The sequence below is a fragment of the Ursus americanus genome, chromosome 3 (genome assembly GCF_024610735.1).
Source record: "Ursus americanus isolate L20-20 chromosome 3, mUrsAme1.1.p, whole genome shotgun sequence".
Classification (NCBI taxonomy): Eukaryota; Metazoa; Chordata; class Mammalia; order Carnivora; family Ursidae; genus Ursus; species Ursus americanus.
Window position 1 is genome coordinate 97085029 of NC_142129.1, and position 12552 is coordinate 97097580.

At 51.5% G+C, this 12552-nt stretch overlaps 1 protein-coding gene across 2 annotated transcripts in view; it reads left to right on the forward strand.

Annotated features, from left to right (window-relative positions):
* VWC2 (von Willebrand factor C domain containing 2) overlaps positions 1 to 12552 on the forward strand; it is a 147754-nt gene that overhangs the window by 13014 nt on the left and 122188 nt on the right. For both annotated transcript variants that reach the window (XM_087861235.1, XM_045788497.2), the window contains exon 2: positions 8514 to 8643. In XM_087861235.1, coding sequence (XP_087717361.1) covers positions 8514 to 8643 — 130 coding nt within the window. The remainder of the gene's footprint in view (positions 1 to 8513; positions 8644 to 12552) is intronic.

Below are 12552 nucleotides of genomic sequence, written 5' to 3' on the forward strand. Positions count from 1 at the left end.
GAAGACACCATGTAAACCCTGCCGGCATTTCCCCCCTCTCTTAGGTAAGACCCCACCTGCTCTGTATTAATCTGAGGGAATGTGTCACAAGAGGATAGGAAAGGCATTCTTAGACGGTCTCGCTGCAAGCTAATCCATAAAGAAAGAGAAGTCACTCTTTGATGAGGCGCTGGGTTGTCCGACTGTTGTGTTGTCAATCTGTTGTGCGGTAGACAGGGTGGTTTTCTTCCCAAGACTGGAAAGTGGACCGCTTCTGGGGACAGCTCTTAATTAAGTCCCTTTGTGTGCAAATCCGCTCTCTGGCAGAGAGTGGAAAGATAAAGGGAACAAAAAACTGATCTTTCTGTTGTTGTGTGGTCAGGGGCTCGTGTTGGAGGCTGGAAGGGGGCCGAGGATCAAGCCTGATTCACTTCAGGGCACAGAAGGGAGGACAGAGGGGCACGCAGGCGTCCAGAGCTGTTTCTGCTGCCCTGAGTGGTGGAGGGAGTCTGGAGGACGAGGTCCAGCAGGAGCCTCAGTGTCCCTGCAGGACCCTGCTGCTGTCCCGCGTGGAGACGGAGCTTTGCAGTGCCTTGGCTGGTTTAATAAGACAGTTTCAGGTAGGGAACCTGAGGTAGCCTTGGGGAAAGATTTAGTTCGAAGTGACAGCACTGTCCCGGTCCCAGGGTCTTGCTGGGAGTCGGGAGAGGCCAGTGAGAGGCCGCGGGGTGAATTCAGCGCATTCGTGACGATCATACCTGAGTGGCCTGGTGGTCCGCCTGGACCCCGCCTTCGCGCCGCTCCTGGGACTTGCTGTGTAGTTCTTGGCAATGCACCAGACCTGTGGGTGTGTTTCAAATCAGAAGAAAAAAAAAAAGAAAGAAAAAAGCAAAGCACATTGAAAGGCAGCACTCCTGCATTTTTCTCCTGCTCCCAAATAGCACAGCTCCAGGCGATCGGAAGCTAATAAGACCTGCTGGTTTACATAGTCGCGGACTCTGTGATTTCCCTCTACGTGCATCTTGCTAAGGAACAAATGGGACACCAGGCGCTTGGGAAACAGGCTCAGCCGCTGGAAAGGACGCTTCCGCCATCTGGTGACCGAAATGTGACAGTGACTTTCAGGGAAGCCGCTCTTGGGCCCCAGCGAAGACCGCTGTCAGCGACCGGCCTTTTTGCTTGGTGCCTCTGACAACTTGTGGCTTAATTCTCCGTCATTGGATTAATTCCATAACAGGGTCAGGATGTGTAAACAAAACTCAGATGCACAAAACACTCAGCTTTCGAAGGCGTCCTTCCGTGCTGTGGCTCCCCATGTCTGCTGATGGTGGAAAGCGTGGTCCTTTGAGGTCTTAGGCATCTCATCATTTGGGGGTAATTACTCAGCATTTCTGGAGTTCTCCGCTTGGAAGAAGCATTTCCTTTCATTCTTCCCAAGACGGTGCTGGGAGCTCACGTAGCCTCACAACGTTGGGAAAGGCACCTTGTCCCGGGTAGAGGTGGCCCCCTGTGCCAGGGGCTTCCGTGTGGCCGGGAGGGGGGTGTTGTGCTGCCCAACCCCCCGGGGCTGTGGCTGTGGGCTTCCCTTCTGCTCTCTGCAGCTGACCCGTCCCCATGCTCTCAGGATCCCCACTTGGCTGTCTGGCTGTGAGGCCTCTCCCTGCACCCTCCCCGTCTCTATGGCCGTCCCTCTTCTCCACTTGTCCCATCCTCCTCACCTTCCTTAACCATCTTTCCTCTTATTCCAACCAGAAGCCACAACTTCGCCTTGAAATTTCTTACTAGGCACCCAGTTATATCAGTGTCTGTGACTTTCTTCGATTCTGTTAGTTTCTCTTTCACTTGTTTCTGCCTCAACTCCCAGCCAGAACAAGTACTGAGGTGAGCGGTAGAGATCTTTTCGTATCTGTCCTCGAGTGTGCAGTTTTCTGCAGGGCAAGGAGCCTGTGGGGTTGTGCAGGGGGTGGGGGGCTGGCAGTGGGACCCGGGGAGGCCGGTCCTGGTGTCTCTGTCCCAGGACCTGTGTGTCCATCATTCCCAATCTGCAGGATGCACGTGTCCAGACCTTGTATCTTCCGTATTTGGGTTTGAAAAGAAGGTTGTTCGCTGGTTGAGTAACGGAGTCTGAATCCCCAGCTGCTCAGTACAAATTTGTGCTCTTTAAAGGCAAGCCTGGCAAACAGAGTTAGAGCAGTTAAAAAATCTGTAGCCAGGAGAGCATGTGTGACGTCTGTCCCCTGGGTTTGGGACTCGACGCCTTCAGAATCTGGAGGCTCTGCGTTCTGATCTCAGGCACGCATCGAGATCCTCAGTTCCCTACAGTGGTTTGCCCGTTCTCGGGTCCCTTCTGTGAAGTCGCTGCCTTAGCGTTCACGTCCCGCAGGGGACCGAACCTTCTCTCCCGTTTGTGGATTACAAGTGTCATCCAAATCCGATCGCTCTCAGTGGAAAGATTTGTCTTTGTTCCCTCGCCCCCAGGGGTGGGCGTCTGATCCTAGTGCAGCCGTTCATGAGGTGCTGAGTGACTTTTCTTGTGGCAAAGCTGTAAATTTTATTTTTCGTGTTTTTCCTAATGTGCCATGCAAGTTCATTTCAGCTCTTTCTGGCCATCTCTTTCTTGATTCCGTCCATATCTAGTGAGCCTGGATATTTGTTACTGTAACAACCCCAGATGTGACGGAGACATGGCCCTAGGTTTGAGCTGTCCTGCCGCTCACCTGCAGCCTGGGATCAAGGCTCTCGGTGCTAGAGAGTCTGTGCTCTAAGCCAGTGCGCCTGGGAGAATTCAAGGGGTTTAGAAGGAAGGGAAGCATGGCGGGGGGAGGAAGATAGAGGGAAGTCCAGATTTCAGCGTCCTTCTTTGCTGTCCTGTTAATCTTACTTCATGTCATTGCAGAGTCCCACAGTTTGGGGGTTATTACCGGAACACCTCTGCCAATGGAGGGAACAGAAACGGGGAGATTTTATCCGATGGTGAACGGTTTTCACTGTGAAGCTTCTAAGCTATTAGGTCCTCTTTTCTCTCTTTTCTGTGTGGAAATTAATCCCATCTATGAAAATGTTACAGTTGTTCAGGAATTTTCTTTTTTTTTTCTTTTTTTCTTTTTTTAAAGTGCACATGGCTGTAGTTTTTTAAAGATTTTATTTATTTGACAGAGAAAGACAGCCAGCAAGAGAGGGAACACAAGCAGGGGAGTGGGAGAGGAAGAAGCAAGCTCCCAGTGCAGCAGGGAGCCCGATGCGGGGCTCGACCCCAGGACCCTGGGATCATGCCCTGAGTGGAAGGCAGACGCTTAACGACTGAGCTACCTAGGCACCCCTGTTCGGGGATTTTCTGCCTCCCATTTGTCTGTTCCTAAGGAAGCATCTGCGTCCAGCCTGGAATTGTTCCCTGGCCACAAGGAGCCCGTGCATTTGGTGGCAAGGGGATTTCATGGCACCTTCTCCAGCAATCACAGTAGAAAGTTCCAGTTTGGAATACAGCAATGGCTGCCATTCAGGCAACAGGCTTCTGGTGACACACGGCATTGTCTGCCTCTCACCCCACCAGTGGCCCTTTCTGGCAGCACCGAACAGGATGGTGTGTGTAAGCTGGATTTGAGGAAAGAAGGTGCGTCTTCTGGTAGATGGTAAACGAATTTGGGAAGGAAGGATGCAATGAGTTTCTGCCCTCCCAGGTGGAAAGAGATCTGGGACACAGACAAGACCAGGATTCCCTATTCAGAGCACTTTCTGCAATATTTCAGAGCCTGGTCCTTCTCGTGGTGATAATAATTATAATCACAGTGACAAAATTATACAAGGCAGTGCGTCCTACAGATCGGCGCCTCATTGCAACTGAGTTCATTAATGTAAAATATACGTGATAAACTACAAAGCTGCTTATATACTCCTCATTTAGAAGCGTCCCACTCAACCTCTGTCCCGCTCTCGTATAGATCTCGAATTTGTACGGGGCACTTGATTTAAGCAATATCCATTTGAGTGGGCGTCTTCTCACGTTTGAGAATCGTCTCACCTATAAATTATGGTTCCTGTTCCTACTTATTTGTTTAGAAATAGGCGCAATCTTTATTTTATGGTCCTTACAGCCGCTGTACCTGCGGTATAGACATGTGCATAATTACTGAGCATTAAGAGGGTCTAATTCTGAGGCACCCCCAAGTTAATAGCTCTTTGCTAGCCGTTGTGTTTGTAGTTGACTCCCTGAGAACACGCTCAGACGGGTCAGTCCTTCATTGCTCTGCCTCAGGTTTGAGGGTAAATTTCTTGGGTCCACATTGAAGAGAATCATTTGACTGGGTAAGCAGTGTGGCCGAGTAAGCCAGGCCAGCGCCCTCAGCCTGGACCCTGGGTCTGAGGCCGGCCCCAGGGTGCCTGACCTGCTGCCGGTCTTGCTAACGGGGGTGAATGAACGGATACCACAGACCTTGTCTTTCATCTCGCTCCCAGTTCCTATTCTCTTCACCCAACACAAGTCCTGCCTCTCCTAGCACCCAGTGGGGACCTCGAGAATGGGGACTTTTCCTCACATGCCCGGTTGTTCTCCTAGGCTGTGCGTCTAAATTCTGTCTTTTCAGAACTTGGGTTTGTAACTGGAGGATTGCAGAGAAGGGAATTTCTGTATAAGGCATGCTATGCAGAAAGTAGGCTGTGATTTGCTAACGAGAGGGGCGACTGTTTCAAAGTTAGGTTACCCCCGGTGAAATGTCTTTTTGGGACCAAACAGTTCTGGAAGAAGAGAAAGAAGTGCCTTGTCTGACTGCAGGAATGTGCCTCTCAAGTTCATGTTGCGGGTCCCAGACACAGCAATGCACGGAGCACACTCACTTTTAGCTTCCACGGTGGGACAAAGAACAGGGGATGGCGGGAGGCCATCTGCTGCTCGTGCTGGTGGGTGAGGACCCTGCAGCTTTGGGGCTGCTCCGACCTGGTGGCTAGAGTCAGAATCCTCTGATGGGGCAGGCAAACCTCCACCAGAGTCGGGGCTGCTGGAGTCAGAGGCCTGCACCTGCCGCCGCATGGGTGGGGCTCCAGCCATACATGTGGCGTGATGAAATGAGCCAGAGAGAGGGTCACGGGCACCCGGAATGCCAGCTGGGCCCATGACTGCTGACCCAAGCCCTGTGTTGAGGCCACAGCCCCCGCCAGATTATGGGCTGCAGCTTCCGGAGCAGCCTCCCCCCATCTCAGCCAGGGGAGTGCCTGGCGGGTCCCTCTAGTGGAGCCTGAGCTGAAGGTGGTCTCCTGAGGACCCGGACAGATCCAGCGACAGCCCCGGTGTGGGAGTCGGGGTGCAGGGTGGGGTGGGACTGGCGGCAGAGAAGGGCTGTCCTGTGTCCGACGGCATCCTGTCACACCTCTCCTCTGTGACTCGGTGACGCGGAGCTCACGTGGCTGTGTCTTCCCGTGCCAGCCGCTGAGTTCACGTGGGTGGCTGGATGGGTCTGTGGGGCGGTGGCAGCGGTGGTGGTTTGCAGTTTAGCAAACTGTCCTGCACCCTATGAGTGCTGCGTGGGCTCGGGAAATAAGGTGATGGGCTTAATGAGGGGAGGGGCCGGCTCCACCTGTGCTCTCCAGGGGAGAATTGGGTGAAGCCTGACCCTCAGCGATCAGGGCCAGACCCAAAGAGAGGGACAGAGGGGCCCAGCAGGAGGTCTCTGGGGTGGGATTGGAGCCACCCCATGCCCTGGGACCTGGCCACCGACGAGAGACTGGAGAGATCGATTAGGTGACCCCTGTCCTGGGCAGAGGGGTCCCGGAAATGTGATCAGATGGGGAGCTCTGACTGAGCAGGCAGGAGGCCTATGAACTGTGTGTGGGGCCTTTGCCCACACGGGACTACAGTGGACACAGTGTCCTCTTAGCGGACGGGCAGGGCTTGGCCTCCTGGCTCTGCGTGAGACTCAGCAGAGTCAGCCTCCTGTGCGAGGGACAGGAGCCCGGCAGGGGGTGTGGTAAGGACAGGCAGAGCAGGTGGCAGGAGGTGAAGCCTGAGAGTGACATTCTTGCTTGTGGTGGTCCTGCCTCTGAGCCTCAACTCATATACATGTTTTTTTGATTTATTTATTTATTTATTTGAGAGAGCGAGCAGGGGGAGGGGCAGAGGGAGAGGGAGACTCCCAAACATACTCCACGCTGTGCATGGAGCCCTACCTGGGGCTCGATCCCAGGACCCTGAGGTCAGGACCTGAGCTGAAACCAAGAGTCGGATGCTTAACCGACTGAGCCACCCAGGCGCCCCTCAACACCTATTTCTGAGATATGAACACATCTCCAAAGAGTTGAATCAGGATTTCTAAATGTTCTGTGATAACAAAGCTCACAGTACAACTTTGGATGAAGTTGCAGAGCCTTTAAGAAGGTAGCAGTTCGGGCTGTGGCCATCCACCATCCCAGCCTCGCTCTGTGCCATGGACACTGTGAGCTTGCGGAGCCAGGAGCGGGAGGAAGTGTTTGGTGCCCGGCTGTCTTGCCCAGGATGCGCTCCCTTGTGGGGGAGCTGCCGGGTGAGGCCGCCTCTCGTCCTGCTGCCCTAGTGTCTGCAGTCTTTGTGACCCGCACTTGCTTTGTGGTTTTTCCAGGAGCTCTCCTTAGGGACAGCGGGCAGCCTGGTCTCCCCTTCTTTCAAAGTCTCAAACCAAAATGGGGCTTCTTCCTGCATCCCTGCAGTGTAGCCTGCGTGGGAGCGGTGCCAGGCTGTGCCCCTTTCTTGGGGACAGACCCCAATGATTCCTGACCCTCTTGTTCCTTTCGGACTACCCTGCCCTCCAGATGGGACTGTCCTTACCTCTTCTGGGGCTGGGAGCCTGGCTCCCCACCATCTACTCTACCCTGTCTGGGCTGTGTGGCTTCAGTCCACGTCCTCACTCTGAAGGTTTGGACACGCAATGAACCGTGTCGCTCGCAACTCAAGGTCTCTGCTTTTAAAACTCCAGATCCTTTTCTTACCCTGCTTGCTAAGTAAATGCACCCTTGACAGAAGGATGCTACAGGTTGACAGGGGAATTAGTGGCAGGCAGAAAGAAATGAGAGCAGCAGCAGCAGAGAGCAAAGTTCGTCACAGTAGCAGGAAAGGCTCATGGTGCCCCCGGTGCTCCTGGAAAACGTGCCCTCGTGTTGTTGCAAGACTGGCGGCAGCTTCTGCGGCTTCCTGCACACCAGGTCAACACTTATCCTGGGCCGCTCTGCAGCTTCGCTCGCACACACTCACTCAACACACTCGTGTGTGCACACACACAATCACACACACCCATACGCTGACACATACACATTCACACACTCAGAGCCCCACACTCACAATACGCACTCACACACACATACACATAGTCACAAACTCACACGCTGACACACATACACAGTCACAAATACACACACTCACACACATTCACACTGCGAGTCACACGCTCACACTCAGACAACTCACACATACACACTCACAGACTCACACTGACTCACATACATACACACCCACGCTCTCACGCACGCTCACACAGCTATGCCTCAGCCCTCACTTCCAGTCAGGTTGACTGTGGTCTAAAGCTGAACAAAAGCCTTTAAATTGAAACGCAAACTGAGCCTTCGCTTCATGAAATAGCTGGTGTATTTGGTACAGATGTGAGTTCTTATTTTCGGTGTTGGCCACGCCAAGGACGCATCCGTGAGTGTTGCTTGCCTTCTCTCCCTTACGAGCGCTGGTTGGTCAGGGCGTGGTGTGCCAAGTGCCCAGGACGCTCAGCCTGACACCCCCCCTCCATTATCTCAAAGCATCTGTTTCCACGTGGCAGCTTCTGCTTCTGGCTGCTGGTCTGCATACGCCGTTTCTGCTCTGTCCTGGGTCAACCCGGATGGAAAATCACTCTAGTGGTGATTTCCAGGAAAAAACAAATCATCCGCATCACAGCCTGCAGGTCACTGTGGCAGGATCGAGTTGGTGGCGGGCACCCTATCCAGGAATGCCACTGTGCGTGATTGGAATGATCCGAGAGGTGGAATTTGGGCCAGTGGCTGGAAGTGCAGCGCAGAGAAGGCCACAGCGCACTGGGTGGTGGAGGGAGGGCGTCTTGGAGGCCGTGGGGGAGAGAGAGAGCACCTGCCTGGGCCCCGGAGTCAGGCCCCTTGGCAATGCCTGCCCCCGAGTCTGCTTCCCCATCAGGACACAGGGCCGAGAATTCGATAGAGGTATTTCAGTGCTGCTGTGAGGGTTACATGAGGTCCTCCTCAGACACCTCCTGGCCAGGTACCTCCTCTCTCGCCCAGGGCCATCCCACTCTGCTATCGGTTCAGCTCAGGTGTGGCAGTGTCCCAGGCAAGCTGGGTGGCACCTAGCAGGGCGGTGGGAAGGGGGCTTTCCGAGGTAAACCAGCTCTGCTCCAGCACCCTGGCTTTGCACTCTGCAAACCACTGGGCTGGATCCTGTTTACATTCCCAAAGCACCTGGGTGTCTTCACAGAAAGTCCCGGGGGAGGGAAAACATGAGTTTGTATGGGGAGGATGGCGGGAGGTCTGACCCTGACCGTGGGCTTGTGTTTCAGGTGTCTCCGTGTGAGCGTTGCCGCTGCGAAGCCAACGGGGAGGTGCTCTGCACAGTGTCCGCGTGTCCTCAGACGGAGTGTGTGGACCCCGTGTACGAGCCTGACCAGTGCTGCCCCATCTGCAAAAACGGTAGGTGGACGCACGTCGACCATGGGACTGCCTCCCACACGCCTCGCGGTTCACCCCAAGTTCACTGCCTGCTTCGTGGTCGATGAAAGATGTATGCATGTGTGTTCGAACGCGTGTCCACACGTCCTCACCTGCGTACCACGTGACCGCTGGGCCCCAGGGGGACATTCAGGAGCCTTTCTGCTCGGAGCCGTGCTCTCTCTTGCTGGTGTCAGCCCCGTGTTCTATAGACGACGTCAAGAAGCACTTTGGGGAGAAATTCAATTTCCAGAGTGAGGAGAGTCACTTATTTTAATTTAACTTTGTTTGTTCTTGCAAAGCAGTTTCTCTCTTTCCAAGACAAATCAAACATGCTGGTTGGGCTCATTTACTTTTCATTACTAAGTGAATTAAACTTGGGACATAATTGAATATTTTTCATAAGTAAATTAGGCAGGAAGAGCACCCCCTCTCCAGTGAGAGCCCGTGGTAGATCAAAAGCCTCATCTGCTTCATGAAAAAGAAATGGCAGGATGTCCTTGATCATAATTTATAAGGGAGAGTGTTTCCTCATCCTGAATAATGAGAATGACTTTGTACCTGGAAGTACCGAGCACGGCTCTGGGCATCCCATTTTAAGAGGGTATTTGACAAGAGTGCGTTCCCAGGGACATTGGGCTTAACGATGGCTCAAGAGGGCGGCTCGATGAAGCAGTTGAGTTGGAAGAGAGCTGACTCTGGATTCATGATCATGTTTTCAAGATTTTGAGTCCCTTCCCTGCAAGAGGGATCGGGGGCAGGGGGCATTCTGCGTGGCCCTGGCGCCTGGTGTTAGCACTCAAGGCCAAAGCCACAGATTGGCTCAGGAAGATGGAAGCCTTTCCCTGACCTGAGCAGTTCAGAGGAGGAGTGAGCAATCTCGAGAGGTGGTCAGCTCGTCGCTGGGGGTTGCTGGACCAAGCTGGAGGCCCCGCGATGCGGACTTTGTAGGTGGCAGATGGTGACACAGCTGTTGTTAGTGACTGGGAGGACTCTGAGTGTTTGCAGTCATGCCAGTCAAAATTGTGTGGGCCGTGGGGTGCCACGGATATCCTTCATCAGGTACACCCAGATACCAGATTTCACCACAACCATAAATAAACAGAAGAGAGAATGTAAGTTTCCAACGTAAGTTTCCAATGTAAGTGGAAGAAGGTAGGTGCCAGAGGAACAAGCTCACTGCATTTGGGGGGGAAAGGCCACCCTAGGCAGGCTTGGCTTGTGCAGTCATCTGCACCTAAGTGGACCATGTCAGAGCTGTCCGGGAAGTGCACTTGCTATGGGGTGGGCTGGCTTTGTATGCACTCATTGTGAGGAATGGAAACCATGAGGCAAGATTCCATGAGATCGAGGGGGAGGGACCCTGGGAGCTCAGACTGAGCTTTTCACAAATAAGGTCACACCGCTGGCTGTGGGGTGGGAGGGACATCCGTGCAGCTTTCTTTGTGAGTGTCCCTTAGGACTGGCAGGAATGGAGTCGGGGTGGGGAAGGGGCAGCAGGTAGAGAGGCCAGCAGCACTTGCAGGGGTGTGGAGGGAAGCGAGCCTGCTGGGAGCCGGTGGGCACCTGGCGTCCATCAGGAGATCAGGGTGGCTCCCGTCCAAGCTGCAGTACCTGCTTGTGGGCAGGGGAGTGCACTGCACAGGCAACTTCTCATGGAGTCAGTGCTATTCAGTGGAAGGCTTGAGTGTGTCTCAAATATTTGGTTATCTTAAGTATCCAAGATACCGTGTATTTTCTCTTGCCAAGCACGATAAGAAACAACGTTTTGGCACTCGATAGGGTACCTGTGTTTGGATATTTCCAAAAGATGGGAAGATCTGATTTCAATCTCTGAGGAAGTTCTAGGCCGTGAAACTTTGTAAAGATTCCAAACCCACAGAGAAGTTGAAATGCTTGTACAATGAACAGGTGTAGACCCATCTCTACGTTTACCTATCATGAACGTTTTGCCATTTTTGCTTTATCTCTTTTGGTCTCTTTGCCCCCACTTTCCCCATCTCTGTATAAACCCAACACCATTAGCACATTTATTTCTTTGTTCGTTCCCACCGTACACCTGGAGACCTTCTGTTTACACCAGCAGGAAGCCTGTGGAGTAGAGCTCAAGATTTTTCTTTGCAGTTCTGTTTGCTCTGAGGATTTATCCCAGTTGGGACAGAGAATCAGTGAACTATGTTTAGAAATTATCTGGATTAATTCTTTTTTTCCAGTCCCCATGACATTGATTTTACAACTGAAAGTTTGTACGTCTTAATCCTCTTCACCTGTTTCTCCCATCCCCCACCCCCTTCGCTGTGGCAGTCACTGGTTTGTTCTTGAATTAATTCCTTCTTGGTGCGTGTATGCTAAAATTTTAAGGATTCTTACTCAGAGAGACAGCATGGGATGAAATAGGGCAGGATTTGGGGAATGACATATTAGAAATTCTTAGAAGGAGCGTAAATACGTTTTTTAAAACCAGATTCAAGAAGGATTACAGATTCAAGAAGGATTTGTATTAAAAGGTTTTGATCCAGTTATGTCAAAACATCAACAACTTCTTATTTTCAGGAGCACCAAGTAGAAAGAAGTTTAAATGAGCCTAATCATATAATATATTCCCCAGATAGAATGGCTTTCTGCTGTCTATAGTCTTCTGACCTTGAAACGGTACATGGTCTTTGGAATTCTTACCAAAAGATCGGCTTGAAAAATGAGAAGAGTTTCTATCGAACGTGAAGGCTGTGTAATAATTAACTGTGATTAGTGAATAATTTACGGTAGTCCATCCCTGCCACCCACACACACAAAACAATGTTTTCGTAAGAAAATGTTACATGTGGGCTCACAGATTATAGGATATCAAAAACAATGCCTTACACAAAATTAGATGCTAGGATAGCCATAGCTTGGATGGAATACGAAGGTTTTAAGTCCTGATCTCAGCAAACAGGCCCTTCCTCTGCATACTCTAATGTCTTCACCTGTAGCATTAAATACTTCCTTCTCCCAACAGAGGGAAAATTACAGATCCGTTGCAAGCTGCCAAAGTCATTTGCGTCAAAGGAGCAAAAGTTTGAAACCAAGAGTGCATGGGATATAAATAAATGATCACAAATCAAGTGCGAATTAATATATTCACTTTGGTGGCTTGTACCGATCAGTCTCCCAAGGATTTTCTTTTGATAAAATGGCTCCTGTGGCACTGTTTGTTTTCTTTTTCCCAATGATACAGACAGCAACTGTTATTTGTATGGACTTTCAAGCTTTCAGATTTGCTCAGAGGTGAGGTTCACAGCACTCATTCCACTTATGCCCCTTAGTCTCAGAACACTTGTGACATTAGGGATCAGGAGAGTCCGTTCTGCATGTGTTACGTGAGCTGGCATGACATTGACCCTGGGCCTTGTTAGGACCAGCTAGGGTTCTCTGACTGGGCATAGCATCCCCAAGGCGGTATGAGGTACTTCGAGAGCACTGAGGCCCTGCGTTTAGAGTATACATCTCACTGCAGTATCGTTGCCACTGACGATACAGTTGACCCTTGAATGACATGGGTTTGAACTGTGTGGGTCCACTTACATGCAGATTTTTCCCCCAATAAATACAGGACAGTTCTATAAATGTATTTTTGTTGCCTCATGGTTTTCTTAACATTTTCTCTTCTCTAGCTTACTTTCTTGTAGGAGTACAGAATACAACGTACAGCATATGTGTTAATTACAAAATATGGGTTAATGAAGTCTTTGTGTTACCGGTAAGGCCTCTGGTTGAACTGTAGGCCATGAGTAGTTAAGTTTTGGGACAGCTAAAAGTTATATACAGATTTTTGACTACACAGGGGTCAATTTCCTAAACCCCCACATTATTCCAGGGTCCACTAGTTATTTGCAGTTCTATTTCCCCAAG